Source organism: Alligator sinensis, unplaced genomic scaffold, assembly GCF_000455745.1.
Source record: "Alligator sinensis unplaced genomic scaffold, ASM45574v1 scaffold574_1, whole genome shotgun sequence".
Lineage (NCBI taxonomy): Eukaryota > Metazoa > Chordata > Crocodylia > Alligatoridae > Alligator > Alligator sinensis.
In genome coordinates this window covers 1,657,462-1,684,697 of record NW_005842106.1, presented here as the reverse complement: position 1 = coordinate 1,684,697, position 27,236 = coordinate 1,657,462, and the positions used below count along the sequence as shown (strand labels likewise).

Here is a 27,236-nt window from a genome sequence, read left to right as displayed (position 1 = left end):
AGGGTTGTGGGGGATGTAGTGGGGGGAAAAAGGGGCACCATCAGGGCAGGGGGGGGCCTTTAATTTTAATCACAGCTTTGGGTTTTTTATCAGAGAATTTGCAATTTTTTATCAGAGAAAACCAGGATCCCTGATTATCAGTTATGTTTTCTGTGGTTGACCTTCTGAATAGTTAATCCATTGGTTAGGGCACTTAATAAGTATTTAGCTGATTTAAGTCAAAATCACCTGTCCAAATCAGACAGTCCTGAACCTGGCTTTCCATACCTCAGAAATTTACTCTAGCCATCATACTAGGGATTATTATAGGTTGTTTGCCCCTCTTTCCTGCACCTGTGTGAAAAGTTCAAGATGTCTCAGTTTTATTTGTGAGAACTATTTTTTTTCACCCAGCCCTACTTAACATGGCAACTCTCCAAAAAGCTGTGGCTAGAAGACACAACACAGCTGTAAAGAAACTTAAGAATTTCTTATGACGAATAAATGGTCATAGGCAAGATCTTGACATTATAACAGGGCATATAGGCATAGTCTCTGTTTCTTTGGTGAACAGATCATATTTGCAGAAAAACCTCCTTTATCAGTTGTCATTGTTTATAGCATAGTGGCACATCAGTGAAGTGCAAACTAGTTTTTTTGATAAAATAACATGGTAATTAAAGTAAGATTAAAAAGCTGCATTTGTTGTAGGAATCGCATCTTGCTAAATATCCACTGGTGTTTCTTTCTTAGTTCAGGACAAGTCAGCTACAAGATATCTGACGGTGTCTCAGTAATAAGGAACTTCTTTTAGAATGGTTAAAACAAAAATTCCTTTTGATCCTTTTAAATGGAGCTTTATATATGTATGACCTCTGTAGTTTTTCATAATTCAGTTGTTTCAAAAAGGAACATTTTTACAATATAAGAAGCCATAATGTTGCAGCAATTATTTGTTCACTTGGACTCAGCATTGTTCAGCTTAATAATAATGGTGTATTACTACCTTGTAATTTTTTTTTCTTTTTTATAAGGATCTCTTTCCAGCTACTATAAACACATAGGGCACCTATACACGTGCAGCAAGGCTGCTCTGACGCATTGTAATTACAGTGCGTCAGAGCAGACTTGATTAATTGAGTCTGCTGGAGTGTAGTAGTACCATGTTCCAGCGGTCTTCACTGTCACGTGTATCAGTGTCCCCACACTGAAAAATGGCGGCAGAGGCACTTTAACTAAAGCCTGTGCAACAAGCTTTAGTTAAAGCGCCCCCACCGCCATCGTTCAACGTGGGAATGCTGATGCGCATGACGTTCCAGGTGCTTTAATTGGAGTGGCTCTCTAATTAAAGCACCCCTCCACCTCCTGGAGCACATGTATAAATTCCCATAGTGAATCATGAAGGAGTAATAGAATGGGGAAGAAGTATTTATGCCTGCAGAACTCATGGTATATTTTTATTTTCTGTGGTATGATGTCCCTTATCATTGCAGACTACTGCCTGCATTCCTAAACATTTTATTAAAAATATTTAAAAAATAACATTTCAATACCAGGCAAAGTTAGAACATGCCAAAATCTGCAGTATTCATCTATATGCATTACAGTTTAGTTTAATTATATTGTGTTTTACTTTTTGCTCCCTACTCCCCATCTCCTGCCTGAGGATCCCTGGTTCTGTCACTGCACAGAATTTACCTTGCCCAGTCTAAATGTCTAGTTTTTGCCTACATTTTATGGACTGACCACATGTAGTCCTGGTGTTAACCTTACACTGGTTTAACACTCGGATGTAGAGTACATTGGTATTTGGAGCACACATAGCTAGCAATTTTTGTGTAGCTGCCTTGGTATGTGCTATCATAGTGTCTCATAGAATCATAGGACCGGAAGAGACCTGTAGGATCATTGAGTCCAGTCTCCTGCCATGGGCAGGAAGTTGGGCTCGGACAAACTCAATAAGGTGCCTGTCCAGCTTCATCTTGAACACCTCCAAGAGTGACTGCACCACCTGTGCTGGAAGTGTGTTCCAGATTCTGGTGACCCACACAGAGAAAAAGTTCTTTCTTATGTCCAGCCTGAATTTATCCTCTGTTAGTTTATGCCCGTTGGTCCTCATCTTCCCTTGAGGTGCCTTCCTGAAAAGTTGCTCCCCTAGTTCTTGGTGCTTACCCTGACATACTTGTAGGTGACTATCAAGTTGCCTCTCAGCCTTCTCTTACTCATACTGAATAGGCCCAATTCCCAGAGTCTCTTTTCATAGGGCTTACCCTCCATGCCCTTGACCATATGCATGGCCCTTCTTTGTACCCTCTCAAGTTTATCCACATCCTTTTTGAAGTGCAGTTCCCAGAACTGGACACAGCACTCCAGCTGAGGCCTCATCAGCACCGAATAGAGAGGGAGGAGCACCTCCCTGGATCTATTGGCCACACGTCGGCTAATGTATGCCACAGTTCTATTTGCCCTTCTGGAAACCTCATCGTACCTTTGGCTCATTAATCTTCCGGTCGATCGTGACCCTCCGGTTCTTGTTCAAATGGTGTTTCATTGGACCACCACCCAATGACCACTACCCATTGTGTAGTTATGGTGAGGGTTCTTCCTACCCAGCTGAAGGACTTTGCTCTTCTCATTGTTAAACATCATCTGATTTCGTTCTACCCACGAATCCAGTCTGTCAGGGTCATCCTGAATCTTTGCCCCATCCTCTGGTATGCCCACGTTTCCCCATAGCTTGGTATTGTCTGTGAACGTAACCATTGAGCTTTCCACCCCCGAATCCAAGCACCGATATCTGGGGGACACCACTGGAAACGGTCCTTCACGGTGTGGCCATCCCATCGATTACAACTCTCGCTACTAGGTGGTATAGGAGTTGGTAATCATTTATTTATATTAAGCAAATGGTTACCCTAGAACAGAAAGGAACAGACAACAGCTGCACTGATGTAGTTTTACATTTGATATTTCATGGATTCTAGTAAGATTTATGCAGTGCGTCTGTCTACTGCTGGTGTACACCAGTGTAAATGTATGTTGCACAGTGCCAGCATGTTCTATCCTAGTTTTCAGGCCCAGTCCTTTTGCTGCACAACCTTTACTTGGATATAGAACTATTAATCTCCTCATGGGCTTTTCTGTGGTGGCAACGCTGCAGTATCCAAGGGCTTCACAACTAATGCGTTTATCTTCATGACAGCCCTGTATTATCCCTGTTGTACAGATTGGGAACTGAAACAGGAAGATGTGAATATAATAAGTGCACACTAACTTTGGATGCCCAATTTTAAATACCTGTGTCCTGACTTTTTTTTAATGTGTTTTGTATTTCATAGTAATAGATCATTTTGGTCTGATCATCAACAGATACCTGTTTTATTTGTTGGGAAAGTTGAGAATTTCCTAAGGACAGGGCTGTCCAACTGGCAGCTCATGAGGGGTTAACATGTGACCTGTGGGCTCCTGTCTGGCTGCTAGTACCCCCCACTCCTGTTCTTGCTTCTGTAGCTGTGGGGCCTGAGGTCTCTGGGGCATTGTGGCACTGTAGGAAGGAGCCCAGTGAGATTGCTTTCTTGGTGGCAGTGCCAGCAGGTGATGGAAAGGAGGGGAGGCACTTGTTGCTGATATGGTGGTGGGTGGAGAGCTTGTGCTGCCCGTGAAATACAGGTCCCAGGGAGCCCTCATAGCATATAACCCAGGGTCTGCCACTGGTGTGGCATGATGCCTCCAGCTACTCTAAAGTTGGACAGATCTAGTGTGGGGAATGAAATGGACACTTCTGGAAGAAGAAGGGGCTGTTACATGTTGCTAGTTTGAATACTGCCATGGACAACTGGATTCTACCCCTGTGTTTATCGAGTTTTTGCATGCTGCTGAGCACATCACTTTATTGGAACTTAAAATGGATTGCAAATAATTGTGTTGCCCTCATCTTTGTGGCACTAAGTCTGAATTGTGCAGAACCACTCAACATTCACAAGTGCAACTTACGTCAGTGAGAGCTGAGTACTAAATGAGGCACTATAAAAAAAAAAAATACTAAGCGCAGTGAAAAAATAAGGATATAGGCATCTTAAAAATGATCATGAGATGAAAAATGTTGTCATAGAGTAGCTCAAAGAGCTGCTATAAGTAAAGTACCTGCAGCATTATGTGTATTCAGCATCCCGTGCTTCAAAATGGCAGTGGAGGGGCACTTTTAACTAAAGCTTGTTCGATGAACTTCAGTTAAAGCACCCCCCACTCCCATTTTGAAGGACAGGGACTCTGCATACACATGGCACGGAGGGTGCTGGAGCATGTTAATCAGCTGTGATTCATTAACTGCGATTACTCTTAATATGCATGTGTCAGAACAGACATCTGGTATGTGTACAGGTACCGCTAGTGTGCCTGTTTAATGTAATTGCCTGTATACATTTAAAAATAAAAAGTGAATATAGAAATTCTATCATGTAGAATCTTATTGAATTTCACATGGCTTATTGAGCAGGGTTTGGATCTCTTAGGTCCAAAGTATACACCTCTACTATTTGAGTTAATGGAATAACTGGTAGTGGCCTGTCTTCCTCTCTGGACTTCCCGTCAGAGCAGATGGGAAGCACTCCTTTCTAGTTGGTAACAGATATTTGTTGTCTAAAAGAGTTCTCATTCTGGATTCAATCTCCAGTTATGTAGAATATTTTCCAAAGGCAAACTGCAAACCTCATGCCTTTCTATAGCTGGCTGCATGAGTATGGGACAGAGCTGCCTAACATATATAATGCCTGAGATTAAGAAGCCCATGATATAAAAGAAATGCAGGGGACTTTTGCCAGTGTAAAAAAAAACCCTAAGTGGCAAATTTGCAGCATAGGGAATACCTACACGTGTGGAGTGTGTGGTGCTGAAGATGGGTCTATGGTGCTGCATACCACACATCTGTGCTCATCTGGACCTGCTCTACCAGTTTATATCTTTTAGTATGAAATTGATGTTTTATAAATTTGAAGCTGTGCCTCTGCTGTGATGCAAGTGTTTTTCTCTTCCTATTTTGTTGCCTCTTTATTGTACGCTGCATCTTTCTATTTAATGTACATTTTTTACCTTAGTATGTGTGAAAACTTCTGATCAATTCTGCAATTGAATAATAAATGCTGTATAATGTCTCAATATGCCTAGAATTCAAGTAGTAGTAGGAAACAGATAATGTGGATGGGCTGAAATAATGAAACCTGTTCATTCTTCTAAAGTGAAATCAAAATATAGTCTATTACCTATTGAGTAAGTGTAATTCTTTTCTAAAGTGCAGAAAATCAGGTTTTTAACGTTTTTTATTCTTTAAACTTTCTGTGTACACATGTATATGTGTGTTTATAATATAATTGGAGGAAGCACTCTGTATTATCAAGTAGGACATTGAGTATGAGCGTGCAAACAAAGGGGGTGTTTTGATTTTTGTTCCAGTCAGAAAATATAGATCATTTGCTTAATTTGCCTGAAACCGGTGAAAGGATAAGACTTAGAGTGCGTCTGCACGTTCATTTGCTGTAATTATGGTGCATTAAGTTTAGTACCCGTAATGACAGGTACTAACAATGCACCATAATTGGTGCTATTGCGCATTAGTGCAAACAGTGTTTTTGTGATGTTAATGCACAGTAAATTAAATTTACTACTAATTCGCAGTTGACTACATCTCCTGCACATTAGCATAGGTTTTGCCCACTGCACTATGCTCAGTAGAATTAGTGTACTGTGCTCAAAGCATCTCATGTAGACGTGCCCATAGGCAGGTAACTTTTCTTTAAGTGGACAGCTTAAAACAAAGACCAAAAGGACCAAGTAATGAGGAAATAAAGTAATATTTATTAAAACTTACTTTTTATCATATAATATTCAGCATTAATGTATCTACATAGGCATAGGCATATGAGGTCTGTATATGATGCTCTTTTTTCAAATTGCATGTCTATATATAGAAACTTGTAGATTTTGAATGGTAATAAACTGCGTAGAAGGACGCGCAAACATTTTTTGCTTTCAGGATTGTCGGTTGTTTCTTCTTTGGCTTTGTGTTTCAGAATCTATTATTCATATTTAAAATGCATTTTATAGACAGGGACATTCACAATGATCACTTTTTTAATTATATGCTTTTAAGTATTATGTATGAGCAGAGCAGGATTTTGTTAAAGAAGTTTAATGTGAGTTTGAAAAATATGATGAAATGCTTGGGAACTAAATTGGTTTGACTTGAGATCTTAGCTTTAGGCAAGTGCAGACCTGATATACTTCTCAGCCTGCTAATAGCACTAAGGCATATGAGGCCAATCCCTTTGAAAGGTTTTAATGGAACAGGCTTCCCCTCCTAACCATTTGCAGCAAATTCTTATAGCTCCTAAATGAACAAACTAGTGCCATATTATTAATTGGTGTCTTTGTTTTTAATATAATCTAGATAAAGCAGCTATGCCTATTCACATGCTAAAAATAATCAATGGAGCACCTGAAACTGCGCTACCGAGCCACCTGCAAAGAGTGGATTCAAAATATCTGCAACTGGGTTGTGACCACGCCAACAAATACTTTAAGGTAACTAATTAGTATCTTCCATACTTTCTGGTAAATGTACCAAGAATGTGTAGGTTCTCACTGAATAGCTCCTCTGCTTTTATTTCCTTCCTGGACTAAGGAATAAATTAGTATAAATGGCTACATAGAGTTTACACACCTTGTCTAAAAACATGGCACCACTAAAGCACGTGGGAATTTTGTCACTGATTTTTTTTTTCACCTCTTGTATTCATTATCTGTATAGATTTAAGTCTAAAGATTTCAATTTTAGATGCTGCAAATGTATAGACAACACCTAATTCATACAGAAAACTGCAGCATATGAGGGATTTCAGAGCTTGATTTAAAAAAACAAACAAACAAACAAAAAGCCCCCCCAAACCCTAAATAACAGTACTCTGGATAAAAATCAGTTTTCTGGTCTGGTGACTTTTAAAGGCATTTCACATTTCTTGTACGAAGAAATACTATCTCCCAGTTTTATGGACAGACAATTCTAATGGCAGCTACCACATCAAAATATGATTGTTTTTTCTCTTTATTCCCTCACTATAAAGCATACCACATTTTATAATAACAGCATTCAGTTGCCTGGTAGTTATTTTAAACTGGAACTGTTTTAGAAGAGTTGAACAGTTCACATTTAGGCATGTGTTCTCAGCTCCAGGCCCAGAGTTCAAGTGAAAGAGGGAAGTAGTGTTTCAGGCCTTACACTGAGGAGTTCATCTGAAGTTTATGTATAAGGCCTGTTATTATGCTTATCATTTCTTTTCAAAATATATCTTCCAATCACATGTCTATAAATGTAATTTAATTTTTTTTTTATTGCTTCCAATACTTGGAGGATCAGAATCAAAACCCCAAACTTCCATTGTGTCCACTTTTTAAAAAGGATTGCTAGATTTCCTGCAGCTCTATTCATATAGTTCAGACTTTCAGTCAGTGTTTTACTTATTGTGCATCTGCAGAGAAGGGCCTGACAGGTGGAGGTGGATCAGTCACTGTGAGATGTGGATAAGAATGAACTCTGGGCTTGAGAGTGAGCTCTGGATATGGATTGACCCATTTCTTAGTGAATAAGAGGAAATACTTGAAGATTTTAAGAAAATGAAAATATGATCCCAGTCTACCATCTATTCTTTCTGCAAAGATAAAAGGTTCTTTTAACAAATGAGGTCCCCATTTTCCTAGATTTTGTGTTTTTCCTGTTCCTAGTTGTGACTGTCTTGATGCTTCTTAGAGTATACAAGATTTGGTGTTCCCACTTACATTGCAAGGACAACTTTTGCAGGAAAGCCTAACAGACTACATAACAAGAATTACTTTACTTAAGAGGACAATGTTATAGCAGACAAAAAGCAGACTTTATATTAGAAAATATTTCTGCTAAAATCTATGCCTGCTGTAGAAAAGCAGAGCAGTTAATGTGTCTGGGGATGATATAAAATGTACACACAGTATTACAGCTGATTGCATATAGTTTCTTTCTTACCATCATTTTCTAGGACATGGGCAGGCAAAATACAGCCCAAGGGCCAGATCCAGCCCTCTAAGCAATTTCATCTGGCCCATGGGAGCCCACCAATTAATCGTACCTTGCCCAGCCTTTGCGGCTCCGCTCCGACCCTTGTGCACAGGAGGGCCCTGGCATGGCCAGCATGCACAGTTTGTAGGCAGAGCTGCTGCTGTTGCTGCCACTGCTGCAGTCGCCAGGGCACCTGCTTGGCTTCCTGGCCTCCAGCAGCTCCTCCTCCTGTCCCTGCTGCAGTGCTGGCTCTGAGCAGCAGGTAGGGAAGTAGTGGCTTTCAGGCAGAGGGGAAGCTGCAGCTGGGTGGGAGTGTGAAGAGTGGGGCTGGGCCTGGGGCTGGCAGGAGCATGGATCCCAGGATCTGCACCCTGCAGGGTGGCAGGAACACAGCTCGGGTGGCCAGGGTGTAGGTGTAAGTGTGTGGGGGAGTGAGAGGACCCTCCTCTACACACTCCCTCCATAGTGCACAGTCCCACCACCAGTGGCAGCAGCAGCAGGCTGTGGGCCCTTGGGTTGCTTATGGCGCACACAGGTGCAGCTCCCTGGCAGTGCACAGCTCCAGCCAGTTCTGGGACCTGCATGTGGCAGCAAGGAGCAGAACCAGGCTGGCCTGTCTATCGCATGGGGCTCCTTGCGGCTCACGTTGAGCTCGCAGGACTTGTGTCCCACTGCGGGGAAGTCCCACGTGATGGAACTGGCTGCCTTCCCCTCTCCCTGCCACCACATGTAGCTCCTGGGACTCTGCCAGAAGTGGTGGGGAGACCTGGCCCCTGCTTCGTGCTGGCATCCCAGCAGATGGCATGTGGTGGCAGGGAGCGGGGAAGGCAGCTGGCTTCATTGAAAGGACTTCTCCCTGGTGGTGCACAAGTACCAGGAGCTGCACATGAGTTGTGGAGAGCTCTGTGCAATAGGTGGTCTGGCCTGGTTCCGCTCCTTGCTTCCACACGTGGCTCCCAGAACTGGATGGGGCCTGTGCTGCCAGGCAGCAGTGTCTGCATGGGCCATGAACACCCTGAGGGCCCACTGGCAGCAGGGTTGTGCACCATGGGAGAATATGGGGGGCATACCCCCCACCCCCCCTTACACCCCACAAACTCCATACACCCATACCCTCCCCCACAATCCTCTCACTTATACACAAACCCCACAACCTACCCTACACCCTCCCACACACAGCCACACCCCCTCACAACCCCCCCACATAGACCCCTCCCACCACACATGCACACACACTATACAAGAGTAAGACTTTATTTTTGAGCTATTATGCAATCACCTATATATACACTATGCAATCAAATAAATTGAGCTTATCAATTTTGATAAGCTTTGGAGTAGAGACAAAGGGAGGAGAGAAGGGGTAGAAGAAAAACACATGCCAGATGCTGCATTATTACTAGGAGCAAAATGGTCAGTTATGTCATCCAAGTGCACTTACTTGATGTAGTTGAAGTGCTTAACCCTGTAGGGTTTTCTACTTAGATAATCATATCTGTTCCAGCAAATGAGCTTTTGAGGGTAATATCCCAGTGAATGTGTATTGGACTGAATGAAAAGGACATTACTGAGTTCTGGCAGGTTAGGACAGACTGCTTTTTCAGATTTGACAATTGTCTTTTTGCAATCCCCAGCACAAATAATGAAAAACTCTTTTTGTGCCTTGGCAATGTTAAATGCACAGTTATGAAACCAAAGAAAAATTGGGTTATACAGAATGTTGTAGAAGACTGAACTTGAGTAAATGTAAAAGACTTGTCATATTTACTTGAATCAAAAATGAGGAGGGGGGGCGGGGTTCCTGTTCAACATGGATGGGGAAAGAAGCTTTGTCTTGGATTTGAGTAGAGACTGGGGCAGACTACCTTCTAAGGCTCCAGCTGCAGCCCTGGGCCTTGGGGTCTTAACTGTCACGACTGTTGCTTCTTAGGTGGCTTGGGGTAGCTCATGAAGTAGGGGAAGGGGCATGCAGCATAGATTGGGGAGAAGCACAGAGTAGGTCATACTGTGTGGGGGAGAAGGGGAGTATGAGGGCGAGAGAATAAAATGTATAGAATCTTAATTATTGGGGGTTGTCCTAAATTCAGAGTTGTCTTGGATTTCGGTAAATATGGTATTCTTGCTTGGCTTGTTTATATGTTGCTCAGTAAAACCAGGTACTGTTTTCTAGTAATTTTAAATAAAGCCCAAAATTAAAAAAAAAAAAATTAGTAACAAATCTTTGTTTACATGTCTATGGAGGTATTTCCAGAACCTTCCATAAAATATTGTGCAATGGTCATTAAAGTATGCACCCATGATACTTAATATTGCTCTTCAAAAATTGTTGCTTTTTTCCATTAAAAAATCTAAAGTTGTAACTTCCTGTTTGCTTTTTTTAAAATGAAACATTATTGCTACCTTGGCATCAATGAAGTTGTTATTAGACTTTATTTTTAGTATAATAAAAAATCAGTGATATTTGGAGTAGAGAATTGTATTTGTTTAATTAATTGTTTTTAGAAAACATTCAGCTAATAATTATTTGTCAGCCCTAATAATTCTGGGTTTGTGTTCTGGTTAGTTACCCTTTGTTGCGATGGGACTGATTATACTCCTAAAAATCTCCATATTAAGTAACTAACTAACCTTATTTAACTTAAGTGTCAGTGGTTTCACAAGCTCTTTTGACAGCTTTTTCCACTAAGGTTAAATGCTGGAAAACAGTACTATTTTTTCCCTGATGCACTATAAAACCGCTGTCTATGACTTCTTCCATTCTGGTTAGCTAGTGAGACTAACTGGCCTGTCCTTTAGCAAGACTGCGCGTCTTTCCTCCTCTGTCCAAGGTAGTTTTTCTATACACTGAACATAGCTAATTCTCTTGAATAAACCATAGACTTAACTTTCAAACTTTTGTTTCGTCCTCTAAATTTCTCTCCAATTTTTTAATTTTTTTAAAAAAGATCTCTGTATGCAGCCTGCACAGCATGAAGAATAGCATAACTTCCTTTTTTTTTAATAGTAGAATATTTTGGGGTGACATTCTTTTAACAAAGCGCATTAATGTATAGTTGTATTGTGAGTGGCATCAAAGCTCACTATTGTAATTCCAGGGGTTTAGGTTGTAGCCGTGTTGGTCTAAGGATATAGGCAGACAAGGTTCCTTGGGTGAATTTGATATCTTTTATTAGACCAACCCAAATGGTTGGAGAATAGTTATTAAGCAAGCTTTCGGGTTCAAAAACCCTTCGTCAGGCTCAGGAAGCTGCAGCAGTTGGTGTGTGCTCTTCCTGGATGGAATGAAAAGTAAAGAAGCCAGGGGCTGGGCTGGGCTGGGGAGTCAGTTGCCAGGCAGATTATAATGTGTCAAAAATCCAATGTCTATGTTTAGTCCCTGATCTCTAGTATCCAGCAGGTTGATGAAATGGAGCTCGTAGGCTCGTCTCTGGGATGTGTTGTGTAAATTTCCCTTGAGGATCAGGACTGAGAGATTGGAGAGAGAGTGGCCCTCCTGTGAGAAATGTGCCCCCACCGGTGTAGTATACCTCATCCAATGCACCAAATGCCCTGATGGAAGATATGTAGGAGAGACCAGACAACAACTGCGCACCAGAATGAATGCACACCGGAAATCCATCAAAGACAGAAACACCCAATTACCGGTGGGGGCACATTTCTCACAGGAGGGCCACTCTCTCTCCAATCTCTCAGTCCTGATCCTCAAGGGAAATTTACACAACACATCCCAGAGATGAGCCTACGAGCTCCATTTCATCAACCTGCTGGATACTAGAGATCAGGGACTAAACATAGACATTGGATTTTTGATACATTATAATCTGCCTGGCAACTGACTCCCCAGCCCAGCCCAGCCCAGCCCCTGGCTTCTTTACTTTTCATTCCATCCAGGAAGAGCACACACCAACTGCTGCAGCTTCCTGAGCCTGACGAAGGGTTTTTGAACCTGAAAGCTTGCTTAATAACTATTCTCCAACCATTTGGGTTGGTCTAATAAAAGATATCAAATTCACCCAAGGAACCTTGTCTGCCTATTGTAATTCCATGCTTTCATCTGACTTTACTACAAATATAGTTTCATTATAAGAAGTGTTTTTTTCCCTATAGCCACTAAAGCATTTGCTGCCTTTGCTACTTTCACATTGACTGATTCAATAGATGATCCGACCATCCCCAGATTTATGTAATACCGCTATTCTAGTTAGTTCCCCCAAGGATTTAAATGTTTATTCAAAGGATTATTGACTTATGTGAAATTCTTTTATCTCTTGTGTTTCTGGACTCTTAATTTTGATTTCAGGTACAAGTTTTTATTACTTTCCTCCAAAATATTTATAATCTGTCATCACTTCTGAGAGTTTAATTGTCCTCCTTTAAACCATCTTTTTACTCTGTGAATGAGATTAACTAACAGAATTTACCTTTGTAATTATTAATTTAACTACATGACCTATGTTTTAGAGGTAATCATTGACATTAACATGATAATTTCTGGCAGCATCCCTTGCAAAGCTAATTTCTCTGCCCACACCAAACAAAATACTCCAAACCTTTCCTAATGAAGAGTTTGTCAGGGCATGATATTAAGTCATGCCTAATGCTCAAGAAAAAAAGTTGGATTTATGCTTTGATACATCTACAGTTTACTGCTGCTGTGGTGACCTACAGTTGTCTAGAGGTTCATTTTAGAGTTTTTATTTTTGTAAATTAGTTTTTTCTCTTCTCTCCCTTTTAGGGAACTGTTACTCTCTCCTATCCTTTAATTAAACTTGGAAATGGAACAGATTCCTTCAAGATTATACTACAAGGTATTCTATTTAAATATAGCATTCTTTATTTTTCCTGAAATTACTAGGATATCTTTAAGGTTTTGCTATGCCAGTAATAATAATAAACAGTGATTAAAGAGCTACTCTAGCATGTTTAGCATGATAAAAACTGTCTCTTTCTCCACAAACAAGTAGTATTTTAAGGTTATAGCACAGAATCATTAGTAAGGGCCTTACCTTAGTGGTTCAGTAGATTTCCTACTGTAGAGACTTGTAGTGTGTAACTATATATTGTTCCATCAATATGTTACTTGCCTAAACTGCCCTAATAGTTCATTTCTTCAGTTTGTAACCATGGGGAAAACCGCACAGAAAAGTTAATCAACGTTACTGTATTTACTTGAATATAATATGACCCCTCCCCAGTTTTATTAGATTCTATATATGGAAAATGTATAATGTTTTAAAATACTTTCCCAGGTATTGAATATAATTCTTGGGTACTGCCATATATCTTATTTAGGTGGGCTGCACTAACCTATTCTTGTGATAAGTCCCATCTCCCTGTCTGTGGGTGCGGGGAGGGGGATGCAGGGAGCATGTCATGCTGGTGAAGGCAGTGTTGTTACCGGTACTTCTGTACACCGCACTGGTCTCCCCTTCCCATCCCCCCCTTAGGAGTCTGTCGCCCAGAGGGCCATATGCATTTTCTTCTGGGGCTCCAGATGGGAAAAAGTCACCAGGAAGACCTTGTACAATGAGGAGAGGGCCAGGAGCAGGGGCATGCCAGACATCCTCCTGTTCCTGTGGGCCAAGTATATGAGTCAGATCTGCGAGCTGGAGATGGGCATGGAATCCAAAACCACTTGCCTGGGGGAGATATTTTGCAGGGCATATCCTGAGACACTGGGGAGTGTTCACCCTGACCAACCGCAGACCGTGGACGCACTGTGGTTCTACAAGATCCTAAACCAGTACTGCAGCTTGTATGGCCTGCAGAGTGCAGGCCCTGCAACCATGAACAACCACAAGAAGAACCAGGAGATGGTGAGGCTGAGGCACATCACGTTGCCCGTGAACCTGCTCCTGGGCGATGTGTGCCAGGCTTTGTGGGAGTGCATCGACCACAAGGATCTGCATAAAGATCACAAGGATTTGAACTGGGTCATAGCCCACCGATCCCTGCAAGTGAGGGTCCAGAGGCATAGAGAGGGTCAGCTGGGGAGACCCAGCTGCCTGTGGCCAAACTGCCACAGAGCCACCGAGGCAATTGACCATATCCTCTGGCTCTGCACCTGTGCCAAGGAGGTATGGAAAAAGATGAAGCAGCTCTGTGAAGCGGTGACCGGCTTCACCCAGCTAACCAGAGAAATGGTGCTGTACGGGCACCTTGCCACACATCAGGGGAACCTGTTAACCTGTTTCAACCCATTTGCATCCTGTGTCATGTATGCCCTGTGGAAGGCCAAGAACCTCCTGTTGTACAGGCACATGGACGTAGAGGGAGTAGGCTGTGTGAAAATGGCACTAAGTGAACTCCAGACCTACTACCAGAAGTCAGTAGTGGAGGATGGAGAAGGCGCAGCCAAAGCCACCTGGCACAAAGACATGTGGCACAGGATCTTCCAACTTCCCCCTAGCAGGGAAGGGGGCAGTGACAGTGAGGAAGAGGAAGAAACAAATGGAACGGAAGATGGCAACAGCAGCAGCGGGTCATTCAGCTCCTGCTGGATGACAGGTGAACTGAGTATGTGACCCCACAAGTGGGGTGGGGATGAAAGGAAAGGGTTGCCTGGTTTGAGAGACCAGAGTTTGTTTGAGTGTGTAGCGCATGGTGCGGGTATTGTAACGGGTCCGGGTGGCCAGTGGATCTTTGTACATGTGCGCGGGTGTGGTTTTTGTAACAGGTTAAGGTTTTCTTTGTGGAGTGATACTCAGAGTGTAGATATATATAACCACAGAGAGAGAGAGAGTCGGAAACATTCCCCCCCCCCCCCCCCCAAAAAAAAAAAAGAACATTTCCCATCTCTGTTGGCCAAATATGGGCCATGTGTTTTATAGTTCAGTGTTGGCTTCATTTAATCAGCTTCATAGTTCATTTCCATTACTGAGAACATGCTGCTTTTGGCAGCAGTTTAATAATAGAGGGTGTATTTAATGAAGTTTCCTGGTAAGCAAATAAGAAGAGGAGCTTTTTTCTCATTGAGGGGGGAAAAAACCTTGTCTCATATTTGAGTAAATATGGTATTTTTGCGCTCACTGTGGCTGTTACTTGGAACAGAAGTTTTACTGATACCATTGCACTGATGGACAAATACTATGCCAAACCTGTTAATTTGCTTTATTCTAGAGGTACACCAATACATAGGTCCGATATCAGATTGGTACCGATATAAAGAAAACTAGCTGTGTTGGATATTACCCCGATGGGGCTGATAATTTGGCCGATAAATGCCCGTGCTGTGCACAGCTGCAGCGCAACACTCGGGCAGCGAGGAGCACAGCCAGCAGTGTGGAGAGCTGCCTCTAGCTGGTAAGTCCAGTGTGGTGGAAGGGGAGGAAGTAGGGAAGGCGTGTGGGGGGGAGCAGATCAACATCCCCTGTGGTGAGGGAGTGGGCAAGGGAAGACACTACCCAGGCAGGTGGGGGCAGAGAAGTGGCTTGCAGGGAGGGCCTAGGCGGCTCTCACCGCTGCTTGCATCCGGAGAGCGGGGGAGGGGCCTTGTGCCCCCTGGATCTGCATGGGGTGGGGCGGGCTGCAGCTGCGGTTGCGAGGGGCTCTTTTTGGCAGGGGCTGGGCTCAGAGCGGGCGCCGGTGGTGCTGGGAGGATGCTGTTTCCACCCCATGTTTTGTTGCTGCCATGAGCGGGGTGTTGAGCTGGGGTTGCGCCGGGCAGCAGCAGCAGAGCAGAAGCAAAATTTGGGGTGGATGCAGCATCCTCCCAGCACCGCCGGCACCCGCTTGGAGCCCACCCCCCTGCCAAGAAGAGCCCCGCGCAGCCCTGGCTGCAGCCCACCCCACTCAGATTTAGGGGGAACATTTCCCCCCCCGGTGCCCTCCCAGGGTGCAATCAGCAGCAGGAGCCAAGCCACCTCCTCCCTGCCCCCCATGAGTCGTAGCTCTGGACCCTCCTCCTGTCCCACCTCAGCAGCGCCTGCCCCTGCCCCCTCCCTCACTGCAGGGGGCATTGATCTGCCCCCCTCCCCTTCCACCACAACAGACGTACCAGCTGGAGGCAGCTGTATCAGGACTCAGATCAGCATTGACCGATATGCCTCCTTAAATATTGACTATCAGTATCGACCCCAAATATCTTTATCTGTGCACACGTACTTTATTCTGTTCCAGGCTAAATGTATTAAAACAACAGTTTAGGTGATTCTTTGGAGGTTTAAACAATTTATCAGGCATCAACTACTCGTAGGACTCAATTGCCTAGTTAGAAGCAGAAATAAAAGATTAGAGAAGGGGATAAGATTAAAAGGAACGTGATGTAGAGAAGCTGGTTTTCCTGCTTCCTGGGAAGATCTACCTAAATGTTGCTCAAGAGCTCTTATTCTGGAATTAAGACTTTGGCTATTAAGTTTTCAAATTTGAAGCCCCTCCCCTGGTTTGGGATAAGGAGTAGTATTTCTTTCCTTTTTTCCTTCTCTTTCCCCCTTTTGTACGTCTACCCTACAGACTTCTTTTTAGAGGATCTCCACAGCTTGATGCCTATCAGCTGTCTTGGCTGTGGCTTCTTTGTTACTCTACCTATCCAGCAGCCTCAAGTGCTGTTTTTGTGTGTAGGTATTCCTCTGTATGTAGTAATGGTACCTACTGTTGCTTATAGCAGCAGTAGAATGAAATGGATGTGATTCTTATCCGTTTCACTGCTAACCACAGAAGTCTGAAGACTAGAAGCGAAGCTTCCCCAGGGTCTTGTTAATTTCATTCTCTTGCTCAAGAAAGCTACAAGGCTCTACAGAGGTACCAGTCTTTTCACCGCCTGAAGAAGTTGACAGTGTATCGATTCACATATGGGAAGTTATTTTTTAAACAGTTGCAGCTAGAAATCTGTTTTAAAATGAATGCTTAATTTCTGCACTTAATCATGCATAACTTTCCTTACTCACCAGGGAAGTCTTTTTACCTGAGATAAGTGAGTAGATTTTTTTTTTCCAAATCCTTGATTATCTCCATATTAAATAGTATTATAACATATTCTACATTGATAGAGTCAAATAAGATTTGATACTATCTTCTTCCTAATACTGTATAATTAATTTTTCAAGCAGAATATTTGCCATTTCCGGGCATCTACAGGTTTGCGGGAAGCCTGTTCCAACATGCTGGCAGACTTGATTAATTGAGTCTGCTGGAGCATGGAAATTGCGCTTTGGCAGCCTTCCACGTCACGTGTACCAGCATCTTCATGCTGAAAAAATGGCAGCAGGGCACTTTGAACTGAAACATGTTCCATGAACTTTAGTTCAAAGTGCTCTGCCATCATTTTTCTGTGTGGGGACGCTGATATATGTGACAGATGGGTGCTTTTAATTAATGTGGCTCGCTAATTAAAGCGCCTGGCGCCATGTCCCAAAACATGTGTAAAAATGCCTTCTGTTTAATATATGTTGATGCTCTGCAGAAGCATGTTTTAAATGGTGCTCAGATGTAAAGATTTCAGTTTGGTACAGTCAGTACTGGTTATGTAACTGGTTGTGGTTATTGTGCTGGGTCATGGACAGCCAGATCCAGAAGTTGCTTGGGGTCTGAGGAGGCCTACCAGGGTTGGGAGGAATATGCAGAATCCAAGTGCCATGAATCCAGAAGCCAGGAGATCAGTCTGAGTAGCTGAGTCAGAAAGCTGAAGGGTTGGGCAGGGGCAAGTTGGGTCGAATAGGCACAGGATCAAGATGGGCATTGGGTTGAGGGAGAGGTTGAATCCTTACCCACACTGCCTTGCTGTTTCTCACAGTTCATGTCTCTACCAGCTGTCTGCCTGATCTCTCAACTACCTGACCCAGCTCGCTCTCAGACTCCCCTCTCTACCTTACTTTTCTTCAGCTTCTTAACTCAGCTTCTCCCTCAACCCAATTCTCAACTTGATCTCCTGGCTACCTGACCCAGCCTAGCCCTCTGACTCTGTGTTTTGCCCAACTTTTCAGCTTTATGACTCGGCTTCTCAGACTGACCTCTTGCCTTCTGGTTTCCTGACACTTGAATTCTGCACAATCCTTCTGATCCTGGTTGGCCCCTTCACAACCTAGCTGCTGGCGACCTGGTACAACAAGTTGTCCAGACCCTGCCAGCTGGCAGTGGGTACCTTTTTAAATGTGTTTGTATGTTTTATATGCCTTTATTCCAAAGAAAGTATATTGGATTCTTTAGAAAAATTTGTAGTTCCTTTTTAATGACCATTTAGTTATACTATAATAATATGGATTCTTTCTACTTTTCTTTATAGATATGGACAATTCGTGTTCAAGAACCAGCAGCATCAATATTTTATTCCTCGGAAAAATGGCAAAGGACTGTGCAAAAGTTGTCCATCAAGGGGTAAATCCTTTCTTCTCCCTTATTTTGAGAGGTTTTCCTTGATATCTTAGAAATTACTCTTCTCTTTTTGTATGTCTGTGAGTTCAGTTAGATTTCAAGAGAGATATCAATCAATTGCAAGAAATATTAATTAGTTATGTTAAGTTTTTATTAAACAAAGAATTACAGTAATGTAGTAAATCTGTATCGTCATAATGTTGTCCTGTTTATGTAGCAAACAATTGGAGATGAGCGAGAGGTTGTCCAAGAATGACTCAAGTAATTTTTCTGTTGCATTTTGATATGGAGAATAGATTCACAATTGACTTGATTTAAATCACACTAAGTATGTTGAAAATGCCAAATGGCTTCATATTGCAGAAATAGTAGATTAGTAAATTTACTTAGCATGGGCAACAAATCTAACCATAGAATAAACATACGGAACAGTAAAATAAAACCACATTTAACAGTTCCTTTGTTGGCAGTCTGGCTTCATGCTTCAGCAGAGTTACAAGGTTAGTTTGATTATATCAGTATGATTCATGTTGTCAAATCAAATCCATGTAAAAACTGACCGTCTTGGTGAGTCTGAACGTTTATGGGCTTAAAGAAGGAAAAATGAAATAAGTTTAAATCACTAAAGAGCTGAATATCTCTTATTAGTTTTGCTGTAAAGTGATTTGCAGGTTACTTTTTAAAAAGAAAAATTTCTACATGAGAATGAATCCAGTACGTAGCCTCGTGTTAGTGAATTAGTCTCTGATGTAAATAATGTGTAAATCTATGAAAAAATGGTTTATTCACCAGTGAAAACAGTCCTTGAGGTCAGAGACTGAAGAAAATTCCAAGACCACTCTGTTCTGGTCCATATATTTTATGTCTCCTCCTTCCTTCCCCTTTAAGTATCTATTTTCAAATGACTGTGTATGTACATAATGGAATTAGACAAAAGAGCAACTGTTTTGATTGTTATATTTGGCATAGGCTGTATCTGCTTCTTGCCCAAACTTGAGGAAGGAAGTTTTGTGCCCCAAAATTGTTTAATATCTCTCCCAACTATATAGATGGTCCAATTAAAGATATTCTCAAACACATTTTGTTTCTCTTGCATTCCCTGAACAGTCATGGCTATAGTGGCACTTGAAAAAAAATCAGGAAATCTTGAACCATTTAAACCAGGATTTCTTCTCACTTGAATTTGGTATTTCATAGTAGATCTTTTCTTGGATGGAGTTTTCCAAAAGCATGAAAATATCTACTTGGACTTTTTTTAATTAACCAACTAAAAATTACTTAACTGCATTGTCAGATTTATCAGAATGAAGAAACTCCCATGACTGTTTGACAGAAATACTGATCTAGAACAACCTCTGTCACAGGTGGAGCTGTTGGTTAAGTCTGAGAGGAACTATTGTGAGTGTTTATCATTCACAACAGAGGCCAAAGAGCTGGTCAAGCCTATAACTTCAGTGCAGCTATAAAGCATATTTTAGGAAGAAATCCAGTCTTAATTTGAAGACCTTGAGAGACCGAATATCTGCCACATCCTTTTATTAGTCTAATGGCAATCCCTTACTATTTGGAAGAAATATTTTATTTGTAGTATAAATTTGTCTAGTTTCAACTTTGAAACTTTGGATCTTGTTATGCTTTTGCCAATAGGTACAGGAGCCATCTGTCACAAATAGGTACTTGTAGACTCTGGTCAATTTGTTCCTTGACCTGCTCTTGGATAAAAAAAAAAAAAAAAGATTGAGGTGTTTTAAGCCACATACAGATGTTCAGTTTCTACCAGGAGAATCACGGCTGTCCAATGGAAAATGAATATGTACTTCAGGCTTTTTCTCCTGGAGCAAATCTGGCTTCTTTGGGAGAAAAATAACATGGGAGCAACCATCTGTATGCCTGTAACTTTTTTCTGGGAAAGCAACAACTTCTTTGAGGAGAAACTGAATGTCTGTACTACTTCTTTCCCAGCTTAGCTCCTCCTGGGGACCAGAGTAGTAGAACCAGAGGAAAAGTCCCATGCCTTCCTGTGACTGGGTTCACTCTAGTCTGGAGAAAGCATGGAAAGCAGCTGCTTCCTTCCCTTCTTTAGAGTTCCCCATATAAGAAGCAGACAAGGACTTCACCAATGCAGCTTTCTCTGCTCTTTCTCTGTGCAGCTCCTATCTGCTTCTCCTCCTATCTGCTTCTGCTAAGCAGTGGTGGTAGTGATTTAAAATCCAGAGGCTCTGTGCAGAAGCTTTCCCCAAGTCTGTCTTCTGGCCTCTCCAGCTTCATGTTGCCACCCAGCTGACCCAGAACAGTGCTAGATGAGGCAGACTTCTATGCTGAAACAGCGAGACTCAGGAGCCTTACCACTATAGCAAAATGTCTCTGTCTCACGCGGTGCTGCTCTGGATCAGCCCAGAACCAGTATGGTGCAAGACAGGCTCTTGTGCCCCTGTGGCAAGGCTTCCAGAGCCCTTCCTCAGCAGTGGTGTACTTCCCCTTCTCTGTGCACCCCAGATCAGCTAGAGTAGCGCAAGGAGTGGAACTGTCTTCCTGCAAAGGGAGAACCAGGACAGTTTTCACCAGGAGTGGATTCCCCACATCTTGCAAATTAGGAGATTGGCAGGATGGAGTTGTGGCAGGGATGAGGGACTCCTGGGGCTTTCTATGGCAGCTGTTGCTTTTCAGCGGCTTCCACTTGACAGACTCCCCTAAGGGTGGATGTAGCCCAGGGAGCATCCCTCTAGTATCCCCTGGCTGGAGGAACATCTCTACAGTTCAGCTCCTATGCTATTTTTCTACCAGAAGAATTTTTTCCAGTAGAAATGAAAGTCTTGTATGCAGCCTTAGCCTTGTAACCTTGCCCTAGATAACATACAGATGGAGGTGTTATAGTCTTTCACTGTAGCATGTTTTCCACCATGGATCCTTATCAGTTGGGTTTGAAATGTATTTGAAAGCTCAGTGCATTTGGTGATATGAATTTGGCTTTGAAATTGATGATGGGTCCTTTTTCAGCAATTTGGTACTTGTTCGCTCCTGCAAATCAATATAAAAGATCTTTGAACCATGGTAGTAATGACTACAGGTCAGAAAGTACCCTTTGTTTCATTTGATGTGGTTTATTGGGTTCTGATATAACTTTGGATAGCCTTATCTAAACATTTGTCAGATTGAATCTCTCACTACTTTAGCCTGGCATGCCCTGAAGCTCAAGACCCATGTCAATTTCTATTCCATTTGGGGAAGAATAGCATTTTTTGACAGCCCTCAGTTCTCTATACAGCAGGAGATTTGCAGAACAGTTACATGGCAGTCTGCGTAGTTTGCCGACATTGTGCACCATTAGGGGGGGGATCCAGATCCAGGTGGTTTTATTCCAGAGTCTATTCCCTGCCACACTGGCTGCTGAGTCTTCTGAAAATTAAATAACTTATGCCCTTCCTGATAAAAGTACAAGTAGCATAACAAGGCCCTAAGCAGCAATTAGAAGATCAGAGAGATCAGTTTCAGAGAGCTGAGCAGGAAACCACAGCCCTCAAGCAGCAAACTTCAAACGGTAGGCATGCACTAGCATCAGTGTTCATACCTCCCCTGTGACCTGAGCTTTCATTATACTAGTAGCACTTCTAAAATGGGTTTTTAAAAATTGTGCATTATTAACTGAAGAGTAAATTTGAGATCTGTAAGGAACAGAATTTTGACTCAGCAGAGTTTAATAAAAAAGCAAGAATCCTATTCATAGATGTAGCCAGTTGTGGTTGGCCACTAGAGAAGCAGATAGTCTTAGATCAGCAAGGTTGTTTGCCTTATTACTCACAATTTCAGAGGCCAGAGTTGTATGGATTCCCAAACATGCCTGCCTTCCAGCAGCGTTTAAATAGCTAGCCTAAGGAAAGACATGGCAATGACATATTGTTCCCCTTTCATTGACTCTCAATGACAGTGGTCTCTGTCTGGACTGTGTATATTCTTTGAACAACTGTTTAACCTTCCAGAAAGGGTGAAGTATTTCTCTCCTTATTCCTTCTCTCCTTTCTGTGCCCTCACAGATATGACAAGGGATCTATGCTCTTTAAGTAAATGACTGAATCTGGTACTTTGAAAACACACACAGTGTAGCATTATTCTATGATCTGAAAACTGCTATTTTAAGTAAAATAATTAAATTGCTCAGTTGTAAGAAAAGCTATTTAAGACCTCATACTACAGGGCATCAGGCACGAGCAACTTTAAATAGAGAAAGAAGACTGTATTTTCAAACTAATAAATGGGTACTGTGCTACACCTTCAAAATACCAAGCAAATGTGACTTAATCTTTGTATCACCTCCATAAATTGGGTAAATATTAATCCTGTTTTTCAAATACAGAAACTGACAGAAGTCAGGATTTGTTAAGCATCCGAAAGTGAATTCAAGCCAAATCTGAAAGAGAGAATTGTGATTTCTGACCACTATATCTCATCTTTTTTTATAATACAGTGCTGAATGATTTGCTTTTATTTACCAGTAATACGCTCTTTCAGTAAGGATATTACAGATGTATTCTGATGTCATGCTGTATATGTCATATTTCTACGTTTGACATTTATCTAATGTTAAGCGTGACAAATATTTACATTATTTATCAGCTACAGTGTGCTAAAGTTTATTTGTAACCTAGAAGAACAAGACAAGTCCAGTCAGCTATACAGAACTCTAATACTGAGTCAGCAACCGAGTTTCAGAATCACTTAAAACGCTGAAACAGGAGTAATATAACAGGGTCATAGCTTTTTGGTTTAACATTGATTTTGCTTTTGAAGAAACATCATGAACAGTAACAACAGCAGTAAGAGTAAAGGTACACAAGGCACAGGACCTGTCTAAAAAGCAGTTAAGTTTAGTGAGACTTCTGTATGTTGCTTTGTTTTTAGTGCTTATTGAAACAGCATGCAACAAGGTTGATCTGTTTTAGCAACGTAGAGTTTCAGGTGCAAGCAATGTTATATTATCCAGTCTGTTTCCTATTTTACTTACATATTTAGCTTTGAGTGGATCTTAATTTTTTGTGACTTTAAAACATATTTAGGCAGCTTAAATACACTTTGTTTCTATTTATGACGCTACATGAAAGACACTATATCTTGGTAGTTCCATTGTCTATTAAGCTGTCTATTTTCACTTATGTATTTGTGTTAGGGAGATATTTAGCAAATCCTTTAGTTACCAAATACATTCCCATAATTCAAGCTAGCAATCTTTTTTTTTTTTTTTTGTCGTCTTTTTTTTTTTCTAATTCTCTGCTTACTTAATGTCTACCAAACTTCTAGAATCTTAGGGTATCCTATATTCTTGTATGGATAACATCTGTCTAAAGATGTTTGGGATCTTTAATAATTAAGACTAGCAGTGTCAGAGATTGCTGAAGTAGCAAACAAGAATAATCATGGTATAATATTTGGCTAAAAACCTGTCAGTTTTATTTAGAAAGTTCTATTATTTCTTGTACTCAAATAAATATGTAAAGAAGGCATGAAGTTTGAGAACACACATTGTGCAGCATTATTCTATGATCTGAAAATTCCAGTTTTATATATAATAATGACTTTAATTGCCCAATTGTTGTAAAAAAAGGTTGGCTTATTGAGTGCTGTTGGTACAAGGCTGAGTGAAAAACAAAGCTGTGTGTCTGCAGTACTTACACGCTGAGAAAGTTCTCCATCACACTGAATGTACCTGTGGAATATAGACCACACTAGAGGAAGCTTTACTGAACAGCTCTTGTGCCTTGTTGTAAAGGAGCTTAAGATTTTATTGGAGTTCCCAGGACTGAATTGTATTGCTGTTCTGTGAGGTTTCTTGCTTCTGGTTTCTACCTTTTTACATTTTACCATCATCTTTTTTTTCTTTGAACCTTCATCTTGTCTGTCCCCCATACATTTTAATGTAATAAGCTGATGCAGTGGGAGACAGCCTTTTTGTTAGCCATGCTACAAATTAAACCCCATGCCATCCCTACTGCCACTCTGATCCCCTACCCAAGCTCTGCTCTGCTTTCTGCCCCCTACCCCTTGCATGCCACATGGAGGCTGCCCATGAGACTGTAACGTGTGTTGCAATTTGGACACCTCTGAGCTAATGAATGAAACGTAGTCAGTTTTCTTTTTATTTAATTGTGGCTGAAGAGGCACATGCAGCTTTCTGTCAGCCAGAACCTCCTCCAGTCTGATGGTTGAAAGTATGGTGTCTTGACACTTAAATGCTAAATGTTTAACCATAAGCAGAATTAAGGAGAAAGTAAATGCTAATCCTGCTTCAGGCTGGAGCGCTACTGCTCTTGTACAAAAGTGGTTTGTAAACTCAAACAAGCACCAAACCTTGCTAACCTCATCACCAGAAGCCAACTTCCTACAGCTCAAAACACACCGAATGGATCCAGACCATGCCATGACAAGATATGCAAAACCTGCCAACATATCTCCAGTACCCCCACAACCTGCACACCAGAATCTATCAAAGACAAGAATACCCAACTACCTGTGGGGACACATTTCCCACAAAAAACCCCCCACTGTGTCTCCAGTCTCTCAGGCCTGATCCTCAAAGGGAATTTACAAACCACTTTTCATAGCTGGGCCTATGAACTTCACTTCATCAACCTCCTAAGTACAGAAACTCACGGGCTCAGTATAGACATTGGATTTATGACATGCTATAGCTTGCCAGACATCTTACCCCCCAGGTACCTCTCCGCTTTTACCTGCTAGATCTCCCTTCCCCCTCTACCCCAGCCTGTCTCTCTCACCCTCTGATGCCTCCATTTCCATTTTCACTGACTGGCTTGCTTGCTTGCATTGCATGCCAGTCTCTGACTTTTTTACTATTCCTTCCATCCAGGAAGAGCACACACATACCAATTAGATGCTTCCTCATCCTGGTGAAGGGTTTTAAACCCAAAAGCCCATGCTTGGGTTTATTTAAACCCCAAACCCTTGCAGATGGCATCCCAGGCAGCTAAGCTGAGCTCACCTGAGCTCCAGTTTCTCCTCTGACAGTGGGAGGCTCATGCTGGGAGGTGAAATTGGGGTGGAGGAGACTGTCATTCTGCTGCTGGTGACGATTTCTGGTGTTAGGGGTGGTGGTGTAGGTGTAGGGACAGATACTGCTCCCACCTCCTTGCTCCCACTGGCAGCAGAAGACCCATGGCTGCCAGGAAAGAGGATGCCTCTGTTTGAGGGGAGGGGAGGTGGAACTTGCAGCTTTAGCTCTCCCCCTACCCTGTCTAGCCCTTCTCCCTCCCCTGCCAGAAGACCTGCCACCTGCCTTTCCAGCACACTTCATATTAATCTTTCCTGTGCTGGAAAATGTGTCTGTGTGTGTGTGCAGCTGTAATATCTCTTCTCTGATGTCTGTCTGACTACTACTACTGTTGTGTGTGTAACTGAAATAATATCTCTTCTTCTCTGTGTGAGTGTGTGTAATGTATGTGCTTTCCTGTACAGTTATGGATCACACTGCCAGGGAAAATGCAGCTTTTTAAAAAGAAAGTGTGTGTAGCAGGGGGAAATAAGAACAAATAAGAGGTTTTTGGGGAAAGAATCAGTTGAAAGAAATGGATTTGATAGGGATAAGTAGAGGGAGTCTAGTTAGAAAGGATTGGATACAGCATACTAAGAACAGAAACTAGCAGGAGAATGACTAGGTAAAAGGCAAACCAGTCTAGTACTTTTCAGATGCTGTTGCTTAGGCAGAAACAGCTAACAAAAGGCACAGACAGAGGTTTATATTTTGTTTCTGCATCCCTCCCCTGGAGCACTGTGACTGGAACGGGACTTAAGGAAATATTACAGTCACTGGCCACCTACAGATGTCAGTCTTTCCCGCCCTGCTCCTCCTTCCTCTTCTCAGTTTCTGTTCCCCTGAAAGAGTGCCTTCCGAATCTTTTACGAATCGATTCAGAGGTTTTTGTTTTTCTTCTGTCCTGATTCAATTCGGATTCAGTGATTCGGCTTCCGAATTGGGCCAAATCTTCCCCGAATTGAATTGGCATCCGAAGCTTCACACACCCCTACTGTACTGCTTTATTTTTATTTTATTTTTTTGCCCTAGGTTTTGTCTCTGATCAAGCAAAATGGCCTCAAATGCCACCTCTGTTCTTAGCTTCTGTGTGACACTTACTTCAGACTTCCTAAAAATACTTACTAGTCAGAGATGACCAATAAATTCTACTAAATATTTTTTTTAAAGTCATACTTGCAGCAGGAGACTGGAAAGATAAGTCCCCTGAAGTGTGTGCACGTGTGTTCTGGGAGATAAAAAAAACTAAATGAAGAATCTGCATCACAATTATGGTATCTTTAGGCAGGGGAATTGCCTTATGTCGGGGCCGAGGGACTGTGGCCAGCAGCCCGGGCACGTGGGCCGGGGAAAGTCGGCATGGCGGACTAGAATTAGGCACTGACGCGTAGAGGTTGATTAAAGATTGTTTTACTTACACCGTAGATGGTCGCGGTGCAGACAGGAAAACTTGCTTGGTTACAGTTGTAGATAGAAGAAAAGAAGAAAAAAGAAAACTCGAACGATGAGAGCTCTCTGAACCGATACGAGAGTCCGAGCTGTGACTCTCCACGAGCGCGCAGGGCAGGGATACATCAGGGATCGTTCGGTGACGGGGAGAGACTCTTGATGGCTGATCAAACCACCAGTCGGTCCGAGATTTACGTAGAAGTCCACGAGGTAATCGTGGACTCCTTGCCGGAATTCTCTCGGATTTCTCCCGGAATTCTCGGAATCAGGGTTCTCAGGATTCTCCTGAGATTCTCGGAGATCTCCGACTTGGGCGGAAACTGCTCAAGCCTCTTATACAGCTAGCAAGCCAATCGCTAGCCGCCACGTGGGAATAAT

General features: G+C 42.2%; 1 protein-coding gene across 2 annotated transcripts in view; it reads left to right on the top strand.

Moving 5' to 3' along the window:
- The first annotated feature begins 3,552 nt into the window (after positions 1-3,552).
- POT1 (protection of telomeres 1) overlaps positions 3,553-27,236 on the top strand; it is a 179,171-nt gene continuing 155,487 nt past the window's right edge. For both annotated transcript variants that reach the window (XM_025205167.1, XM_006024524.3), the window contains exons 1-4: positions 3,553-3,573; positions 6,422-6,555; positions 12,798-12,870; positions 18,282-18,373. In XM_025205167.1, the coding sequence (XP_025060952.1) occupies positions 6,433-6,555; positions 12,798-12,870; positions 18,282-18,373 (288 nt within the window). In that variant the 5' untranslated portion in view covers positions 3,553-3,573; positions 6,422-6,432. The remainder of the gene's footprint in view (positions 3,574-6,421; positions 6,556-12,797; positions 12,871-18,281; positions 18,374-27,236) is intronic.